At 41.6% G+C, this 20291-nt stretch overlaps 1 protein-coding gene across 1 annotated transcript in view; it reads left to right on the plus strand.

Annotated features, from left to right (window-relative positions):
- Window positions 1-4137: 4137 nt before the first annotated feature.
- The window catches only part of whrna (whirlin a), a gene marked incomplete at its 5' end in the record, with an annotated part of 351922 nt that continues 335768 nt past the window's right edge, over window positions 4138-20291 (plus strand). The window contains 2 exon segments of the mRNA XM_079581179.1: window positions 4138-4548; window positions 14224-14541. Of these exon segments, the coding sequence (XP_079437305.1) occupies window positions 4138-4548; window positions 14224-14541 (729 nt within the window).

Genomic DNA, 20291 nt, shown 5'->3' on the forward strand with positions numbered 1-20291 from the left:
GAAAAATTGTCAAAAAAATGACATAAAATGTGACATAAAAAGACACAAAATGATTATAAAAAGAGAAAAAAATGTGGCCAAAAAAAGACAAAAAAAGACAAAAAAATTGACAAAAAATAAAAAAGACGAAAAAATGTGACAAAAAAATGTGACAAAAAAATGACAAAAAAGGTCAAAAAAATTATTTAAAAAGACAAAAAATGTGACAAAAATGTGACAAAAATGTGACAAAAAATGACAAAAACTTGACCCAAAAAATGACCAAAAAAGACGAAAAATTGTCCTAAAAATGACATAAAATGTGACATAAAAAGACACAAAATGATTTAAAAAAGACAAAAAAATGACACAAAAAATGACAAAAAAGCTACAAAAAAAAAGATGGAAAAAAATCTGATGACGTGAGGAAAAAGATCCATTTAGATGAGTTTTGTAGATCTTAGCTTTCAGGTGTTAAGCTAAACTGGAGAAAATGCTCTCGGTTCAGGCGGGGGTTAACAGGTTAACCAAGCGCATTTTCTCCAGTTACTTTTTTACTTTTTTTGTTGCGTTTTCCTCACATCTGTTGTCACATTTTCATCACTTTTTTTTGTCACCTTTTTGTCACGTTTTTCAAAATTTTTCATCACCACATTGTGAAAGTCCAACACAGTCCTTGAGAATTGTGTCTTTGTTTTTATACACTGACCAGTTTTAAAAGGTGAAGAACGAATGCCGCGGTCGCCTGTAGATGATGTTATGCTTGACGGGTCAACTTTAAGTCTCTCCTGGTTGAAATCCAGACCAATAGGCGCTCACAGAGTTATCAGATCCGCTGTCTGTCCTGGAGAGATAACATTCTCTGAAGTTCAGTGCCGTCTTGATCTGCTCAATCTCCTCCCTCCGACTTCACGCTTCCTCCAACTCTCCCTCTTTTCAAATGGCTCAGAGTTTAATCTATTTGCTCCATTTTAAAGGAAGTATTTATATGTATCTTTGGCTCGCAGGGGTTTCAGTTGCACATTTGTTTGTGTCGCGGCGGTGGTTCAAGTGCTACATCAGCTCATCTTTGTGGAGTAACAAATAGCAAGACACTAATAATTAAGAAAGTATTTGCTGAAATTTACTTAAAGGAACAGGCCACCGTTTTCCATACTGTGATACTGCATAGACAAGCTGGTCTTTGTGCCTGTGGAAGAGCCCGGTCGCTTCCAACTTCACTCTGTTTGGAGCTGTAGGAATACACGTGCCTTTCAGTCATGTGACCTTTGTTGTTATGGCGGCCATTTTGAATACCGAAGCAGCGTTATGTCATACTACCACATGTAACAATATCTCGACAGGATGAAAATGAAAGACAATTGATTGACAGTGGCATTTTTATGTTCTCATTGCTCAAGATAACAGTGAAAACAAGAAGTGTAGAAACCAGTGAGTCAGTGTTTAAGATGTTAGCATGCTACCGGTTAGCAGCGGTCAGTGTTCATAGATTTGAGACACACATTTGTTTATCACGTTGAAGCCAGTAGCTAACCGGTAGCATGCTAGCTTCTTGAGCAGCTTAAACACTGACTCAGACTGAGACTGTTGACATGACAAACTGTAAAAATCACAGAGAAAGGTTTTCTGTTTCCTCTTCGATGAGTTAGTTTAGCCTGCATAATGCTACTTCGGTCTTCAAAATGGCCACTGGAACTACGCGTGATGTCATTGGAAACGCATGTATACTGTGAGAGGCCAAATGCTAACTTCGATCTTTGATCGTTTTTCATGACTGATGGCACACACAAAAAGTGATGAAAAATTGATGGAAAAAGTGGCAAAAATGTCACAAAAATATCACGGGAAATTGACAAAAAATTTACCAAAAAATGACAAAAATGTGACAAAAAAATGACAAAAATTTCTATAAAAAATGACAAAAAAGTGAAAAAAATGTGACCAAAAATGACAAAAATGACTAAAAAATTGATAAAAAATTGATGAAAAAATGACAAAAATTACAAAAAATGTAACAAAAAAATGACAAAAATTTCATAAAGAATTGACAAAAAAATGTGACAAAATGCGCCAAAAAAATTAAAAAAAAATGTGATAAAATATTTGACAAAAAAAAGACAAAAAATGTGACATAAGATCGACAAAAAAATGCCAAAAATTTGACAAAAAATGATTTTTAAAAAAATGACAAAAATATAATAAAAATTTGACAAAAAAATGACAAAAAATGACAACAACAAAAAAACTAAAAATGTGACAAAAATAAGACAAAAAATGACAAAAAATGAGTTGAACACTAAACAAAAAATGATGGGAAAAAAATCTGATCACGTGAGGAAAAAGATCCTCTCGGTTCAGGCGGGAGTTAAGAGGTTAAACTAATTCCATGCACACACCAAGTATTTTTTTTTCTTTTCTTGCTTGACTTTTGAGGCATTTCACATTTAACAAGACAAAACAAAAGCATCTTCTGAGACCAGTAGCTTCAGCATCTTCCCAAAACCTAGAGCTGGATGAACAGGAGAAGAGGAGGTGTGCGATGTTTTCAGTCAGCACGTGACAGAAGCAGCATTTTCGAGCCTTCTTTTGTAGGATAAACACCTTTGTAGTATTTCACAATCACGAAATATCGCTACTCGCATGACATCTATAACAACAACAACACTGCGCTGCGTCACTTCCTCAGCAAACGCACGTTCGCGCACACCGTCGCTCGAGCGAGAGAGAGAGAGCGCGCTCGAGAGAGAGAGGGGGGAGAGAGAGAGACGCCAGCAGCACCGTCCGTCCCCCTCCGTCAGTCGGTCTCCCTCCAGCCTGGGACGCGCTTCCTCCCCGGCCAAACCGTGCCATTTTCTTCCTCGCGTTTCTTTAATTCACGACGTCCGCGCGCGCAAACCCCCCCCCCGCCCTCACGAGTGGATACCGGAGTCCCACGGAGCCACACAACTACTTCTGTTCCCCCACTTTGCGCGAGGACACCGAGCGTCTCTCCCTCGCGCCGGTCGCTTCCGTCGCACGTTCCTTCCTCGCTGACACCGGAGACGCGGCGACGGGCTCCCGCGGGCGCGCTGCTGCCACCTGACCTCCCCGGGACGCAGCGGAAAGGCTCTCCTTCTCCCCCCCCCCCCTGGGTAACACAAACCCGCGCTGCACTAGCATCTAACTCCGGCTCAAAGGGAACTTTTTTTGTGTGTGGAACCGCTCGAGCCGCCGCGTCGTCGTTGGCGACCGCGGCACGCTTTTTTTTACGCACGGGATTATCGCCGCGCTTGAGGACCGTCTACCCGCGCGCGTCTGGGATTAGCGAAGCAGACACGTACACACCTGCTCCTCGCGCGTGACAGCCGGAACTTACTTTTTTCCTCTTTTTTTTGGTCTGTTTTTACAAGGGAATACGTCGAGTTTTGGAGCGATACGCGCAACACGCTGGATCTACCCACGGATTTGGAATACAGTCGCTTTGGGGAAACGCAACAAACGCGCCACATGCGAGCAGCCAGTTGATTTGGGGGGTTCTGTCTTGCCCTAAAGCTAGCCACAGCATCCGTTACAGGCTATAAAACCCGCAGTTGTCCCTTAGAAACCTACTCCTATACTTAAAATCGTTGTCTTGGCTTTAGGATGGTTCGTATCTGATTGGCCGCGTCTGGAATCGGTGGGTTTCGCTGCAAGTATATACAGCATTGTAGTATTTGTACTAGTTCATGAGCTTTATAGTGTTATATCATTGGAAATATCGCACCGTATTGTGAAAGGGGGCCCGGTTTAACGCCGCACAGTAAGTATCATGTGTAAAAAAGTGAGAAACCGCCACTGGGTTGTTGCTTTCTGATGGGACAATGGGGAATTTTAACACAGAAGAAGAGTCAAGGTGATTGTTTGGCATCTAGTGAGTGCTGTGGTGTTGATACTGTGTTTGAATCCGTGCGTAAAGCAGAAACAATAGGGCTTTAGCCTCCATAATATAGGGCGATATTGTACTACGGTTGTTACTTTTTGCGTAAAGGGAGACAGTTTCCGCTTTGTGTTGGCGTGATGTGTTGTCGAGCAAGGTCCCCGGCCATGGGCACCTCCAGGCCCCCCCGGTCGTCCCCCTGCCCGCCCCCCACCGGGCTCCTCCTCCCGTGCGCGTAGGCACCCCGCAGGGCACCCAAAACCATGAGCAGCACGGACTTGGAGCGCATCTCCCTGAGCTCCTCCGCCAACTCGGTCTCCTCGGCCCGCACGCTCTCGGCCAACGTCCGCAAGCTCCACAACTCGCTGAACCTGCTGCTGAGCGACCCGGAGCGCGAGCAGTTCATCCACTGCCTGAACGTGTACCACGCCAAGAGGAACGTGTACGACCTGGTGCGCACGCTCGACGTGATCCTGAACGCGCCCGGCAAGAGGCAGCTGCTGCCCATGCTGAGGCTGGTCATCCCGCGCTCCGACCAGCTGCTGTTCGAGCAGTACACGTCGGAGGGGCTGTACCTCAAGGCCGAGGCGGGGCAGACGGCCAACGGGACGGCGGAGTCGCCCGTGCCGCCGGCCAGCGCCAGCCCCGATCTGCCGGGACACTTCTCTCCGGAGGTGAGTGACGTGGGATGTGTTTGTCAAAAAGTCTTGAAGGATTTTGCTTTGTTTTTGTGCTATGTGTCCTGTAAATATCCTTTTTTTTGTGGAGAATGGAGGTACACTGAAGGCTGACCGCACAGTATACTGCAAAAAATATACTGTTAATAACCTTTTGCTGTCTATGTAACTGAGACTGTGTTATTGCTCAAGAAATATTTACTGGCTTATTAAGGTATGACTTTATCCAAACATACTGTAAGCCTCCCAGGGGCGGACTGGGACTGAAAACCAGCCCTGGACTCTGACCAGCCTGGCCCAAATTAGCGTAAATGTGACACTTCCACAAATACATGTTTTAACGAGTGCATTTTCTCAAGTCCGACTTCACCCGAATCTAAAGCTTCTCGACAGCATCAAGTTAGCATTCTCCGTTATTTATGTATTTATGGGCTGTTGAACCACTTTGCTCCTCCCCATGTCTTTGTATCTTTATTTAGTAGAAACTATATTTATAATTCAGCGTTTGTTAAGGTAGGGCTGTGCAATGAATCGAAATTCGATTACGATTTCGATTACAACAGTAAACGATTACAAAATTAGCATAATCGCAAAAAATCGATTATTATTTATTTTTTTTCACATTTTTTTTTTGCTGGATTTTTGTCATTTTTCTGCTGGATTTTTGCCACTTTTTTAATGGATTTTTGTCTTTTTTTTAATGGATTTTTTTGTCACTTTTTTAATGGATTTTTGTCTTTTTTTTGATGGATTTTTGTCACTTTTTTGATGGATTTTTGTCACTTTTTTGCTGGATTTTTGTCATTTTTTTGCTGGATTTTTGTCTTTTTTTTGCTGGATTTTTGTCATTTTTTTGCTGGATTTTTGTCACTTTTTTAATTTAAACGTCCGCGCAGTAACTCCTAAAGGTTATTGACGGAAGTGAGCGGGGGAAGTCTTTAGGAGTTACTACGCGGACGCTGTGCTCCTCGTATCATTACGCCTCACAATATAGTCCCCCTTTTTATTTGCTTATAAAATCGACATGCTACATTTCTGTGTAAATATACTTCGCATGAAAACACTTCACGTAACTTTATTTAAATAGGGAACACGTGGAAGAGCTTGGTAGCTTCTATCGTGAGCTTTTTTGGAGCTATGTGACATGTGGGAGAGGCTGCGTATGTGCTCCGTTTGCCTGACAGAGTGCACGGACAACGACCAGACGGGGATATATTAACACGTCTAAAGTGAGCTAAGAACATATCTCAGTATGTAAAAACGGTGGCCTATTCCTTTAAGGTGCGCGGTAGATCGTGGATGTGAAAGTATGAGCGTGTATAAAGCAGCCACCGCGAAGGACTATTGCTGTTTCCTCCGTTAGCATTGCGTTAGCTGCAGCGCTACACACTGATCACAGAAACTTTCCTCCGGATTCACACGTCTCGGCCTCCACACAGATGAAGCTGAGCCTGAGCTGCTTCTTCAGAGTCCTTTAGTTTAGTTTAGTTTAGTTTAATTTATTTGAGCAACTACATTTTCCTGATTTACAAATACACATTAACCAGTCACAGACGCTCAAAAGGAGTCGGCTGAAGCAAGAAGCTCATGAGCGCCTGCCCCACATTCAACATAATAAACGTTTACCATTTACAGAAATACATGAGGACTGTATCCACAACCAAGAAGAAGTTTGCACATAAAAAGGAAATGAGATGACATGAGTGGAACGCATGGACTCCATAGCTTACATTTCCTATTGGATACTAAACAAGTTACAAGAAAAGCGGCTCACTTTTCGAGGCTTATGTTTGGGAATGTTTTGGATAAAGATAAGAACTTTTCTCACAACCACTGACTAAAACACAAGAGCAAATAGCAAGAAATTATTTAGGCTATTTACAAAAAAAAAAAAATCAATACAAGCTTATTGGAAATGATAAATGACTATGTGGACTATTTGGAATTATCTTCATGTGATTATAAAGGACTTAAGAGTTACACTTTATGAAATCATTTCCTAGTTATCCAGAGTGTTGCTGATTTCTGGAGATATTTTTTTTTGTAATTCAAGCAGTTCTTATATTTGAAGAGTTTCGTGGCGCTAGGCTAATGCAAGGCTAGTGCATGTCTATGGTATCAGCTAGCCTGCATTAAAAACAGTCTGACCCGCTCCACAGAGCACCTGAGGCAAATCACTTATAACACCAGACTAACCATATAAATGTCTGTGTCCATAGAGTCATGTTTGGAATATAACTGAACTTGTATCACATGAATGATCGCATTTTGCTGCTCAAATATAAGGTCTTTTAAATGCAAAATGGACACAGACATTTATATGGTTAGTCTGGTGTTATAAGTGATTTGCCTCAGGTGCTCTGTGGAGCGGGTCAGACTGTTTTTACGCAGGCTAGCTGATACCATAGACATGCACTAGCCTTGCACTAGCCTAGCGCCACGAAACTCTTCAAATATAAGAACTGCTTGAATTACAAAAAAAATCTCTCCAGAAATCTCTCTGGATAACTAGGAAATTAGGCCCCATGTCAAAAATATTGAAATATCCCTTTAACTGTTTTCAAACGTGACCATATATGGGCGAGTCCAGAGACGCCATCTGTATCTATATCTGTGATGCAAGAAGCCACAGTTCGCATCGTTGACCAGAGCTCCAGGGCAACAGTGAAGCAAACAAATATGCATCAGCAGTATGCGAATCAGGGGAGAGATGCAGAGTGTTTGGCCGTGGACAGAATTGGTTTGGAGGAAGTGTCTGGATGAAAAAACACTTGAGTGCGGGAAAGGGAAGATGTGTAAAACATGAAGCACAACCTCACACCAGCTGTGTTTTAGTTGAGTACATGCCGTGGCGGTGTGAAAGGAGGCCTTTAATGAAAGTCCAGCCCTGAACTGTCAGTGTAGTGTAGTTCTATGTTGGCTGTCATGGTATGAAAATTTTACCTCACGGTTATTGTGACCAAAATTATCACGGTTTTCGGTATTATCGCGGTATTTTTAAAAAAATGTGTGTTAATATGTTCAGAAAGCATTGATAGTCCTACACAAACTGAAATCGTTTCAAAAAAGTTTAACTGTGCTTGTTACATTAAAAAATACAGACAAAGCCTTTTCACATCAAAGTAAAGGAACTATAACGATGTGTTGTTGATGTTTCGAGGGTTTTACATGGACTATTTACAGCGTCAGAAACGAAGATAAACCGTCTATATCAGGAAAACTGTTGTTGTCCTTCCAGTGAGCTTTCGCTTTGCAGATTTGGGAAAATTCCATCATTATTACATTCATAAAACTGCGGCGAGAGTGAATCTATTGCAATCTGCCACCGGGAGCCCCGTAACGCATTGTGCCATCGTGCGGAGGTATCCGGACATGTTTATGTACTGGCGGTGGCGCTGCAGCCGCACTATGAGGCGACTCGTTACATTCTCCTTCAGCCCAAAGTCCCACATCAGCATTTCAGCTAAAACGCTAACTTCCGCCGGCTGACTGTAGCTCGTCTACTCGCTAACCCATGGATCTATTATATTAAACTAACCCCGCTCTAACAGACGCACCACTGAGGGCGATGAACCGCATGAGACATCGCGCTGACGCTGAGGTGAAAGTTATACGGCTTTATATTCATCATTCATCATTTTTTCGTCCATTTTTTGGTAATTTTTTGTCCATTTTTTGTCACATTTTTGTCACATTTTTGTCATTTTTTGTCACATTTTTGTCATTTTTTTGTCATTTTTTTGTCACATTTTGGTCATTTTTTGGGTCATTTTTTTGTAATTTTTTCGATGCTGGAAATAAAAGTTGACTCTCGATAGCGATTCCTCCTGTCTTATCTACAATACAGAAATCTCAACACTGCTGTATACGTGGCTTTGTCATGTTCGGAAAACGGCTTGCTTCGCCAATGCTAACTTGTGCATGTAAATGAATGGACGGCGCTAGGCTAGCAGCCGCATTAGACGGTTTTATACCATGGTCTGGGTGAATACTGGATTCTGATTGGCTGGTGGGGGCTAACCAGCGTGCATTATTGTGGTATAAGCGCACACGTAGTCCGGTAGTTAAATCACTGGTATAGATACAGACGGCATCTCTGGAATCGCCCATATATGGTCATGTTTGAAAACAGTTAAGGGGGAAAACAATTTGGAGAAAAATCTAAACTTTCTCTAATTATTCAAAAACTTTAACAAACACTGAATTATGAATAGTTTCTACTAAATAAAGATACAAAGACATAGAGAGGAGCAAAGTGGTTCAACAACCCATAAATACATAAATAACGGAGAATGCTAACAGAATGCTTCATGTTAGCATCGTGCTAATGCTAACGGCTAACTAACTGTAGCTACAACTGCCGTTTTTTCACTTCTACTGAACAATCTGCTGTGAGAAAATATCCATATGGGCCCGAGGTGAAAGTTATACGGCTTTATATTACGACAAGTGAACTTTTACTGCTTTTACTTCGTAGCTAGCGGGAGCGGCTAATGCATCTGCACAACAAAGCTACGCCGACACAGCGCGCAACTGTGCAGGAGACTGAGCACCAAACTGATCTAAGTTTTGTGATGCCTGTAGCTTTATATTTGACAATAGCCGCGGAAACTGCAGCAGATGAGACGGTGGCTGGTGAGGCTCACCGTGCCGACACCGCGGGTGCGGTTATTCACCGAGATAATAATAAAAACACAAAACAAGACGGTCATTTTCACCGTCAACATTTTTACCGGGGTTTACCGCTACACCGGTTACCGTGACATCCCTAGTTGTAATTGCTGTTTTCCACAAGTATTTAACCTCTTAACTCCCGCCTGAACCGAGAGGATCTTATTCATCGCGTAGTCAGATTTTTGTCATTTTTTCGTCCATTTTTTGGTCATTTTTTTCACATTTTTGTCACATTTTTGTCACATTTTTGTCATTTCTTTGGTAATTTTTTGTAATTTTTTAGTCATTTTTTTGTCACATTTTGGTCATTTTTTTGGTCATTTTTTGGTCATTTTTTTGTAATTTTTTGTAATTTTTTGTATTTTTTTTCTGTAATTTTTTTCTGTAATTTTTTTTGCCTTTTTTTGTAATTTTTATGTCACATTTTTGTCATTTTTTTGGTCATTTTTTGTAAATTTTTTGTCATTTTTTTTGTCACATTTTTGTCATTTTTTGGGTCACATTTTTGTCACATTTTTGTCACATTTTTGTCATATTTTTGTCATTTTTTTGTCACATTTTTGTCATTTTTTATGTCACATTTTTGTCATTTTTTGTCACATTTTTGTCTTTTTTTTGTCTTTTTTTTGTCACATTTTTGTCACATTTTTGTCACATTTTTGTCACATTTTTGTCACATTTTTGTCACATTTTTGTCATTTTTTTGTCACATTTTTGTAATTTTTTTTGTCATTTTCTTGTCAATTTTTTGTCAAATTTGATCACATTTTAGTAATTTTTTTGTCATATTTTTTCACATTTTTGTCATTTTCTTGTGACATTTTTGCCACTTTTTCATCAATTTTTAGTCCCTTTTTTTGTCAATTTTTCATCACTTTTTCGTCCCATTTCCATCACTGTTTTCATCTCAGTTTTGTTGCTATTTTCACCGCTTTCTTCCACGAGCTTTTGGACTGGGGTAAAGCCAAACTGCAGAAAATGTGCTCGGTTCAGGTGGGAGTTCAGGGGTTAATGTTTTACAGACATATTTATTGTTGAAAACACGTCTCCGGCTCGTCTCTATGGAGCAGCTCATCCACACCCATTGATTTCCTCTTGCTTGTCATGAGCGGCGTGTTTCGTATCCGTGGGAACAGCAGAATCTAAAATGTGATGCTTTTAAATGTAGGAAACACACTGTACCTGAGTGTAATCATATCTCAATGTCAAACCCCGCGTATCAGTCAATCGTGAAGTGCATTTCACCGAATACTAAGTCCGCCGGAGCACTTACCCGTGATTATCAAAGATTTCCATTATGCTTTTTGTTACGGGAGTGTATCCGGCGGCTTTGTGCAAATGCCAGCTATTCACACTCGGAGCTGTCGGCGCTGAAACAGGCCCAAGTAACATTTGCCACTTCGCTTATTACAAAGAGACATGAAAAAAAAAAGTCGGAGGAAAGAGGCATCATTATCCAGCCTCAAATGTGACGCTGAAATGGGAAAATAATACGCAGTGATTGTGTTTCCTACAGCAGATCTATGTGTGGATGCAAAACAACTTCCTCCTGATAAACTCTGACAATCCGGACGTCTTTGGTTTGACAGGAACAAAGAGGATGCTGGGAACTGTTTTGTTTTACCCATGTTATTTTGAAGCAGTAACTTGTTTACCTTAATAAATCCTTTTTGTAGTTCCTCTGGGGGTAATACAAGTGTTTTCATCTCCCCCTGGTGTCTCTGGACAGAAAACCATGCCTGCCACCGGGTCGGAGGTGCAACACACACTAATGGAATCACGAAGAAGAAGCTAACAGGCTAACGGGCAAAGCTAATTTGTGTCATTTTTTTGTCACGTTTTTTAATTTTTTTTAATTTTTTTGTCACATTTTTTATCACATTAATGTCATTTTTTTTGTCATTTTTTTGGTCAAATTTTTGTAATTTTTTTGTCAATTTTTTATCACATTTTTGTCACATTTTTTCCACATTTTTGTCTTTTTTTGTCAATTTTTTATCAATTTTTGTCCACATTTTTGTCTTTTTTTGGTCGAATTTTTATCACATTTTTGTCTTTTTTTTGTCATATGTTTGTCATTTTTTATCATATTTTTGTCATTTTTTATCATATTTTTGTCATTTTTTGTCACATTTTTGTCATTTTTTTGTACATTTTTCGTCAATTTCTTTTTTTTTGCATTTTTGTGACATTTTTGCCACTTTTTCGTCCTGCTTTAGTCCTAGTTTAGTCCTGGTTTAGTCCTGGTTTAGTCCTGGTTTAGTCCTGGTTTCGGTCGGCACCCAGTAGTGGTCAGTCACCTCGGATTTACCTTAAATGCTCTAATATAGGTCGGGCCCTTTATTTACTCAAGGGCATCTGGGACCAGGCCTTTATTGGAACCAGGCCACAATTAGAGACAGGCCTTTATTTCTATTTGAGCAAAACGACCAGGAAAACGAAGAAAAACGAGATTTGTGTCAATTTGCACCTAAAATATCAGGTTCATTTATTAATGAACATTTCAAACCCTCTCCCAGCGGCTGGAACATTGACGCCTTTTATTTTGTCGGGACGACAGGAAGTGTTTCGTTGCTGTTAGCGGAGCTTTGACATCAACGTCACTGCAGGTTTCTGTTTCGTTTTTACCACGGACCGGATTATTTGTTGTTATCTCGTGTAAAAGGCGAGTTTAGACGGAGCGTTTGTGTTTGTGATCGATCATGAGACTGACCCGAGAGAAGACGAGACGCTCGCGCTGATGGGAGGAGTTATTTTGAGGCATGGGACTGACCTGCACACGGAGCAGCTGGACGTGCTTTGAAGACGCGATGGAGACTTTATTAAAACCCTGGAGTTTAGAGACCCGGCCGCTAATGGAATACAGGCCAGTTTTACGGTATTTATAAAGAAGTGAACACAGCAAAAGGACAAATTGATGGTTTGAGCTTCGAGTTATAATTATAGGAAACGTGGGACATTCCCTGACAGTGAGGGGGAGACTGACGTGCTCTATAAATACTTTCCTATTTCAAAAGGAGAGACGTTTGTGCCGACACTCTGACAATGAGGAACGAAGACATACAGTATATAGTTAAGTCAAATACGTGTTAGAAAGGAGGAGGTGGGACCGGCTGGTGGTTCTGCTGCCGTGTTGGAGGAGACGGAGGCTTGTCTTCACATAAGGGGATCCGGCCTCAGGAAGGAGAATATAACGTTTGATACAGTTCAGCTCTGGACACTCAAAAGACGCTTTACATTATTCATTCGCTCTGCCTTAACAGCGCAGCCCTGGGGATTACTGAGAGAGGCCAGGCTGCCAATCACCACCGACCACTCATTCACACGGAGGAGGAAAGGTGGTGAAGCGTCATTTCAAATTTCGATGCTGGAAATAGAACTTGATTCTCGATAGCGATTCCTCCTGTCTTATCCACATTACAGAAATCTCAACACTACTGTTCATGTGGCTTTGTCATGTTCGGAAAACGACTTGCTTCGCCAATGCTAACTCGCGCATGTAAATGAATGGACGCCGCTAGGCTAGGCTAAGTAATTGAATGTACCGGTACTCGATACACAGAAAGTATTGATTCCGGCTCAAATGAATATCTAGCTTCGATCGCACTTTTAGGATCGACCACCCGAGTCTGGCCCCAGGACAAAACTACAGTTTGAAGCGGCAGGAGATCAGCAGACTTCCCCATATCTGAAGTCCCTTTCACACCAACGCGAGAAATAAGGATTAAACAACTCGGAGCCGCGGTTTTATACCATGGTCTGGGTGAATACTGGATTCTGATTGGCTGGTGGGGGCTAACAAGCGTGCATTATTTTGGTATAACCACACAATAATTCAAAAACTACTTTAACAAATGCTGAAATATGAATTTAGTTTTTTACTAAATAATGATACAAAGACATGGAGAGGAGCAAAGTGGTTCAACAGCCCATAAATACATGAATAACGGAGAATGCTAACTTGATGCTACATGTTAGCATCGTGCTAATGCTAACAGTTGGCTAGCGCTTGCTATGACTGCCGTTTTTTCGCTTCTACTGAACAATATACGGACTCTGGTGTGTCCTGTGATCAACTCAATGAGATTCACGTCAAAAATGTGGAATCATTGGCGCTCGTGTCTTTATGTGTGTGGCAGCTAGAGAATTGCTGGTGCCTTGTTTTGTTGCTGCAATGATCTGCAGTATTTTAATATTTTTCTTTTAAACATAAATATGGATCATGTGTTCTCACTTGTGTCCTTAATAAAGATTGAATGAATGAATGAATGAATGAATGAATGAAATCTGCTGTGAGAAAATATCCATATGGACCCGATTGAGACTTTACTTTATTTATATGTGATAAATAAGTTTATATTTTACCAGAAAATGGCTAAGAAGAGTGAAAAACTGTGTTTCCCAAAAGATTGTTTTCCCCCTCGGCGAGGCCACGCCCCCTTCTATGACGAGATGCCGTCTGTATCTATTGACAAGTCTCTCCCGGCAGCACGTTTTTCAAGCTCTCATTTCTATTTATTTCAAATACATAAATAACGGTGAATGCTAAGATGATGCTACATGCTAGCACCGTGCTACATGCTAACGCTAGCTAGCACTAGCTACAACTGCCGTGTTTTTGCTTCTACAGAACAATCTGCTGTGATAAACATCCATATGGGCCCGATTTAGACTTGACTTTATTTGTAAGTGATAAAGAACTTTATATTCCACCAGAAAATGAAGAAGAAGATGCCGCCTGTAACTATAGAGACGGCTGAATCTGCTGATTTTTGTCATTCAAACGTTCCCTCAGAAGTACCTAACATGAAAGTCCTGAATAAATCTGCCTCTAATACTTTACTTTTCCTTTATTTGATCAGGGACAACGCACAAACATTAGTCTAAGAGAGAAGATAGAAAAAATGCTAATTTCCAGCCGCAGTCCCTGGATAGGTTGATGTTATAGGAGGTAAAGGCTTCAAATTGATACTTAAAGTGTAATTTCCCTGTGCGCAGTTCCCCGTGGCCCTGCGAGGCTCCCCGGACAGCTTCAGCACCAGCAGCGACGGCACGGCCCCGCTGGTGCCGCTGCTGGGGAAGGACTTCATCCACGAGCCGCCGGGGGAGCCGCGCCACATCGCCATGAAGCGCCACAAGAGCCAGGAGGGGCTGGGCTTCAGCATCCGCGGCGGCTCGGAGCACGGCGTGGGCATCTACGTGTCCCTGGTGGAGCCGGGGAGCCTGGCCCAGAAGCAGGGCCTGAGGGTGGGCGACCAGATCCTCAAAGTCAACGACAAGACCTTCGACAAGGTCACGCACGCCGAGGCCGTCAAGGTAAGGAGCGGTTTCTTTTCGTACGCGCTGGTCTGCTGGGTTACTACCTTTTTCATATTCTACTTTTCATGCTGAGTTTGGCTGGAAAACAGTTTTATGAGTGCACACATTGAGGAAAGTACTTTGAATGGTTCTGGAGTTTGAGCGATGGCAATGGAAGGAAATGTTTAGATACTGTGAATCGTGTATGTTTTTCCTCTTTAAGCTGGGCTGGCAGATTTATTCCCATGTAGTAGTGGGGTAATTTGTCGCCATTAGTGTTGTCACGATACAGAAATTTTAAACTCGATTTCGATACCGATTTTCTCTTTCCTTCTTCACTGTATTGTCTACATTGTAGAATAGGGTTGGGCGATGTCCCCTTAATTGGCCGTTGACGATGTTTGTTTTTATACTTTATTGTCCCCGTAGGGAAATTTCTCCTCTGCATTTAACCCATCCTTCGATGCCGCTGGGGCAACCCATCTCCCTGATGTGGAGCCAGGCTGATGGTCAAAATCACCTGGCTGGAGGATTCACCTATTGCACATGTTTTTAGTGGTAGGGGAAACCGGAGTACCCGGAGGAAACCTACGCAGACACGGGGAGAACATGCAAACTCCACACAGAAAGGCCCCGTCCTGGTGGGAATTGAACCCGGGACCTTCTAGCTGTGAAGCGGAGGCGCTAAACGCTGTGCTACCGTGCTGCCCGATGTTTACAGTGAACCATCGTGATGGACGATGATATCGTCCATTTCTCATTATAAGCATTTTTTAAATACATTTACATAGCCTATATAGAAGCTGCATATTACTATGTATGTTCGGAAAATGTGAGATTGCAGATAAATGGATCTAAACTAAACATGATTTGAACAGAGTCATGGAACACGACTTTTGCAACAGAAATGTGTTAAAACTCGTGCGTAAAGTCTGAGAGGAGAACGACTTAAGAGCGTCAACTCAATACCAAGACTCTTCTCACACTAATACAAATGTAAATCGGAGCTTATTATTTGCATTTGCTCAGTTTTAACGTAATGTTTAAGAAACAGTTGGTGAACGGGACAATATGTCCAAGTTTGCGTCGTAGCTACATTTTTGAAGCTGCTCCACGCACCGCCCGGTCCGTGAGCTCGTAACTTCGTACCTCCTGCACCGCCTCTTTCTCTCCTCTCTCGGTTCTTTGTGAGAATAATCTGCGCGCTCATCTAGCTCCGATATCAGAGCCATCTCGTCATTTTAAAACGGTTTAAGTTTCCGTACGCAGCAAAGCAAAGCAAAACCACGCGATGGTTGACCATGTTCTTGAGATATTAAGGGATAAAGGGTCTAATTTGTTTTCTCTGATTAACTGTTTTGCACATAGTCAAAAGCTTATACTGTATTTGGTGATTTAACCTACAATATAAAGTGTTTACAGGCTGGATTTGGACCATGAGCATCAGGTTTAACACTGTCAGTTTCTTCCTTCATGAACAGTAACAGTCTCTGCTGTCACATTTAAGAACAGTGCATTAATGACGCACAGCGTTCAAACTGGCCTTTGAAATTCCTCTAAATATATTCATGAGTTAAGTACAGATAGGAAACATGTAACTGTACAGTTGACATTGGTTAAATATTGAGAATTTAGTAGAAAAAACGGCTTAATAGCCAATGCTAACTGACACATGTAAACCAATGGACGCAGCTAAGCTAACACTAGCCACAATCGCAAATTCTACAGTTTCTATAAAAACGCCTGCTCCTTTCAACCTGGTTCTGCAACAGTAATCAGATCCTACACTTCCACAATGGATGCATTTAGTTTTAGAATTTTATTCAGGGTTTAAGTGAGTTCTTTTTAGCTCTAGTTTAAGTTTTGATCGTAGCGCGGTTCCTTCCGGCGCTCTGTGAGTGAGCAGGAGGAGGAGGAAACACAGACACTATTGATGCAGCTCAAATCAATATCTAGCTTCGATAACACTTTTAGTATCGAGTTAGTATCGAGGAATCCTAGTCGCCATCGAAGTCGCCGTGACTTCACAGCTTTGGCGCTTGACTTGCCAGGAGAGGGCGCTGCTTCTCACTAGTCTCCATGTTGTTTTCACTCTGTTTTCCTTACTCACCTATGCCGCCACGTTTGACATGTACACACTTGGGCCAGACCGATGTATCTGTGTCTGTAACATCGGTATTTAGAGAGCCACAAATGAGTAGCAGGAAATGAGTAATGCACTTGTCGTCACATTTCCTCGACCTGAAATGACCTTTGACCTATTGAACTGCTTTCCCGACCTCATCGCCGGTCAATATCACTTGTCCCAGTATTTCTTTATTAGCTTATTTCCAAAGTCTTCCTGGAAGCATAAATCCCACACCCTCCACGTTAGTGTCATATTTTCCATGCGTTCTATGAATAACCCTCCCCCGTGTGTGTCGTATCGGCAGAGTATCGACGTTTCCACTGACACACGCGCTGGTCTGTTCATGTCGTATTGAGCTGCCGCTGGAGCCGGAGCTGGAGCTGGAGCTGTCCGTGGTGCTGAGCTACATTATGACCCCTGTTACTTCCGTCTATGTGACCGGGCTGGCGTGACGAGGCTGGATTTGTCTTCACGTCTATCCAACTCTGACTATAGATCGTAGAAAAACATATTACTGGATGTTACGTGCAGCAAGTACATCAGTAGTATAAGTTATCATGCCTTGTACTGCAGGGGTAGGCAACGTCCAGCCCTCCAGCATAGAACCTCTGGCCCTTAGGATGTTTTGGATGATTTTGACGATGACATTATCACAAAAGTCAGATCAAATATTACATAAAGGGACTACACAGAGTTTAAAAATGTTTTAAAAATGTTAAAATGAAGTGTTTTCCTCCCCCTACATGTTCCAACTATGTCCTAAGGTGTATAGAAGGTGCAGTTACACGGATGACCTGAGGTGGCAGTAGTGAGTGTAACATGTCTAACTTGCATCTTAGCCCCTTTTAAAGCTGTGATCGCTAATAGAATATATTAGATTTTTTTTAAGTAACTTGCCCAACACTGCCAATGTCAAGAAATGTGGGGGAAAATGGGGAATAATTTGGGAGAAAATAGGGAAAATAGACAAAATTGGTTAAAAAAAAGAAAAAAAGAAAAAAAAGGTAAAAAAATAATAGTAAAAAAAAATTATAATAATTAAAAGAAAAGCTAAAAAATAGCTGCTGAAATGGAAGGAACGAAGGTGGTGGAGAGAGACTTGAGACTGAATTTTTAGTTTGGTTTAGACCTCGGACATTCTGATGCAACGATCTGATACTGGTATTGGATATCGCAGCTGACTTTAGAAAAAAATACGATTGATACCAAACGCTGAACTTGTATGGAGTTCGGGCAAATTCACTGTTTCCATGGAGATCATGTTTGTGGGTGCGAGCAAGCATTTCCATAGATTAAAGGGATATTTCAGGATTTTTGACATAGGGCCTCATGTGTAGAATGAGCTCAGACCTGCCCACCACAACTGCGTCTAAAATCCTGTCACTCAAAAAGGTGTTAATTTGGGTCCGAAGCGCCGTCATGCACGAGCTTAATATAGAAGCTGCAGTTACACGTAAGACCTGAGGTGGCAGTAGTGAGTATAAAATGGCTAACTTGCGTCTAGCTCCTTTAGTTTTACCCCTTAACTCCCGCCTGAACCGAGCACATTTTCTCCAGTTTGGCTTTACCCCAGTCCAAAAGCTTCTGGAAAAAAGCTGTGAAAATAGCGACAGAACTGAGACCAAAACAATGATGGAAATGTGACAAAAAAGTCACAAGAAATTGACAAATATGTGGCGAAATGTGACAAAAAAAATGACAAAAAAATGACAAAAATGTGATAAATATTTGACAAGAAAATTACAAAAAATGGACGAAAAAATGACAAAAAAGTTACAAAAATGTGACCAAAACATGACAAAAAATGAAAAAAAAATGTGACAAAAAATGAAAAAAAATGGACCAAAAAATTACAAAAATGTGATAGATATTTGACAAAAAATGACAAAATAAAATTGACGAAAGGATGACAAAAATGTGACAAAAAATGACAAAAAAATGACCAAAAAAGTTACAAAAATTAGTTGAATACCCAACAAAAAAATGAAAAAAATATCTGATGACGTGAGGAAAAAGATCCTCTCGGTTCAGGCGGGAGGTAAGTGGTTAAAGCAGTACTAAGTAACGTGTTTACCTTAAAGAGGGGGTATTATGCTTTTTTCAGCCACATAGCACCAGTCTATATCACACTACAATGATGACGAAACCTTCTGTTGGTCTGTCAATGCAGTAAATTAGAATAACTGCCTTATATAAAATTGCTCTTTCAAAATGGCGTTAGCAAATGACTTGAAATAGGCCTCTGTCTCTTTAAGAACCTCTGACCCTTTCCGACACGCCCCCTCCACACGCTGTCTGTGGCATCACAACAACACTGCGCTCGTCGTCTCAACAGAAACTATGATCGGTGCATTTTAATTTTTATTGTTGGAAAGGAGCTACTGTTTATCACTTTGTGAACAATGGCCACACAGGATATTATTTGGAGACGAACCTTCCACACCGGACGCTTGGAAGGGGCTCTTGCCTGAAAAATAACTGCTGTTTGGAGGCTATCTCTTTGCTACTGCCATGCCCTATGGATCTCTAACTATACCCCCATGGACGACACCAGGATCTGCAGGAGCCCATACGATTCAAAGACGGACATTATCTGTGCAGGTGGACAGTGGTTTTTCGAGGTTACCCGTTAGCTTGTTATAATCGACTACAGCTCATTGTTGATGAAAAGTCTGCAATAAACCACAAATGTGTAAAGCCAGGCTCATTGTGTGATCATCGTAAAGGCTGCTTCGAGTAGTTGCTGCTTTATTGACATTATTTGTGCATAATATGCTGCCTGTTTTCAATGAATGTTGTGAAGGTGAAGGTTGTTAGCTTGGCGCGGCTAATAGTGCCTTAGCTCCGGGAGAAAACCACTCGGCTACGACTCACTGTAGATGAAATGTGAGCAATAAACTACGAAATCAACAAGCCCGGCTCAGTGTGTGATCATCATAAAGGCTGCTTCAAGCAGTTGCCTGTTTTAGTGACGTTTTCAATGCATAATATGCTGCTTTTATTCAGTGAATTTTCCCGTTAGCTTATCGCGGCTAGCTTGTTAGCTCCGGGAGAAAACCACTCGGCTACGACTCACTGTAGATGAAATGTGAGCAATAAACTACGAAATCAACAAGCCAGGCTCCGTGTGTGATCATTGTTAAACGGTTCTTTATGTGTGTGGTGGTTTTATTGACTTTATGTGTGCATATGTCTCGTTTTCACGTGAAGACTCGAGGTTTAGCTTAGCATTAGCTTTCTCCGGAGGCTCTGTGCATCATCAAGGCCCTATATTCCCAGCGCAGAACCAGACACTGAAATAAGCGTTCTTGTCACCGGTTTTAATCCTGGGTGTTTCGGTAACAGAAACACTGATGTGTGTCTTTGTAAAAGTCTGCTGTGGCTCCGGTTCACAACACATGAAGCTAAACCTCCATGATGACTCTGTTTACGTCTTAGGGCTAGACACTGCGGGGAGGGGGTTCTGCTGAGGAGCAGTGGTTGGTTACTCGGCTGGTGACGAAAGGTCGGAGGCGTATCCTGGAGGTCGAGGGCGTTTCCTGAAGGAATCAGGCGTTTTATCCCTAAAATGGCCGCCATCAGAGTTTCTACAGATTACTCAAAAATACGTGAATGTGCTAAGGCAACACTTCAGGCATGG

Source organism: Gobius niger (genome assembly GCF_951799975.1).
Source record: "Gobius niger genome assembly, chromosome: 22".
Taxonomy (NCBI): domain Eukaryota; kingdom Metazoa; phylum Chordata; class Actinopteri; order Gobiiformes; family Gobiidae; genus Gobius; species Gobius niger.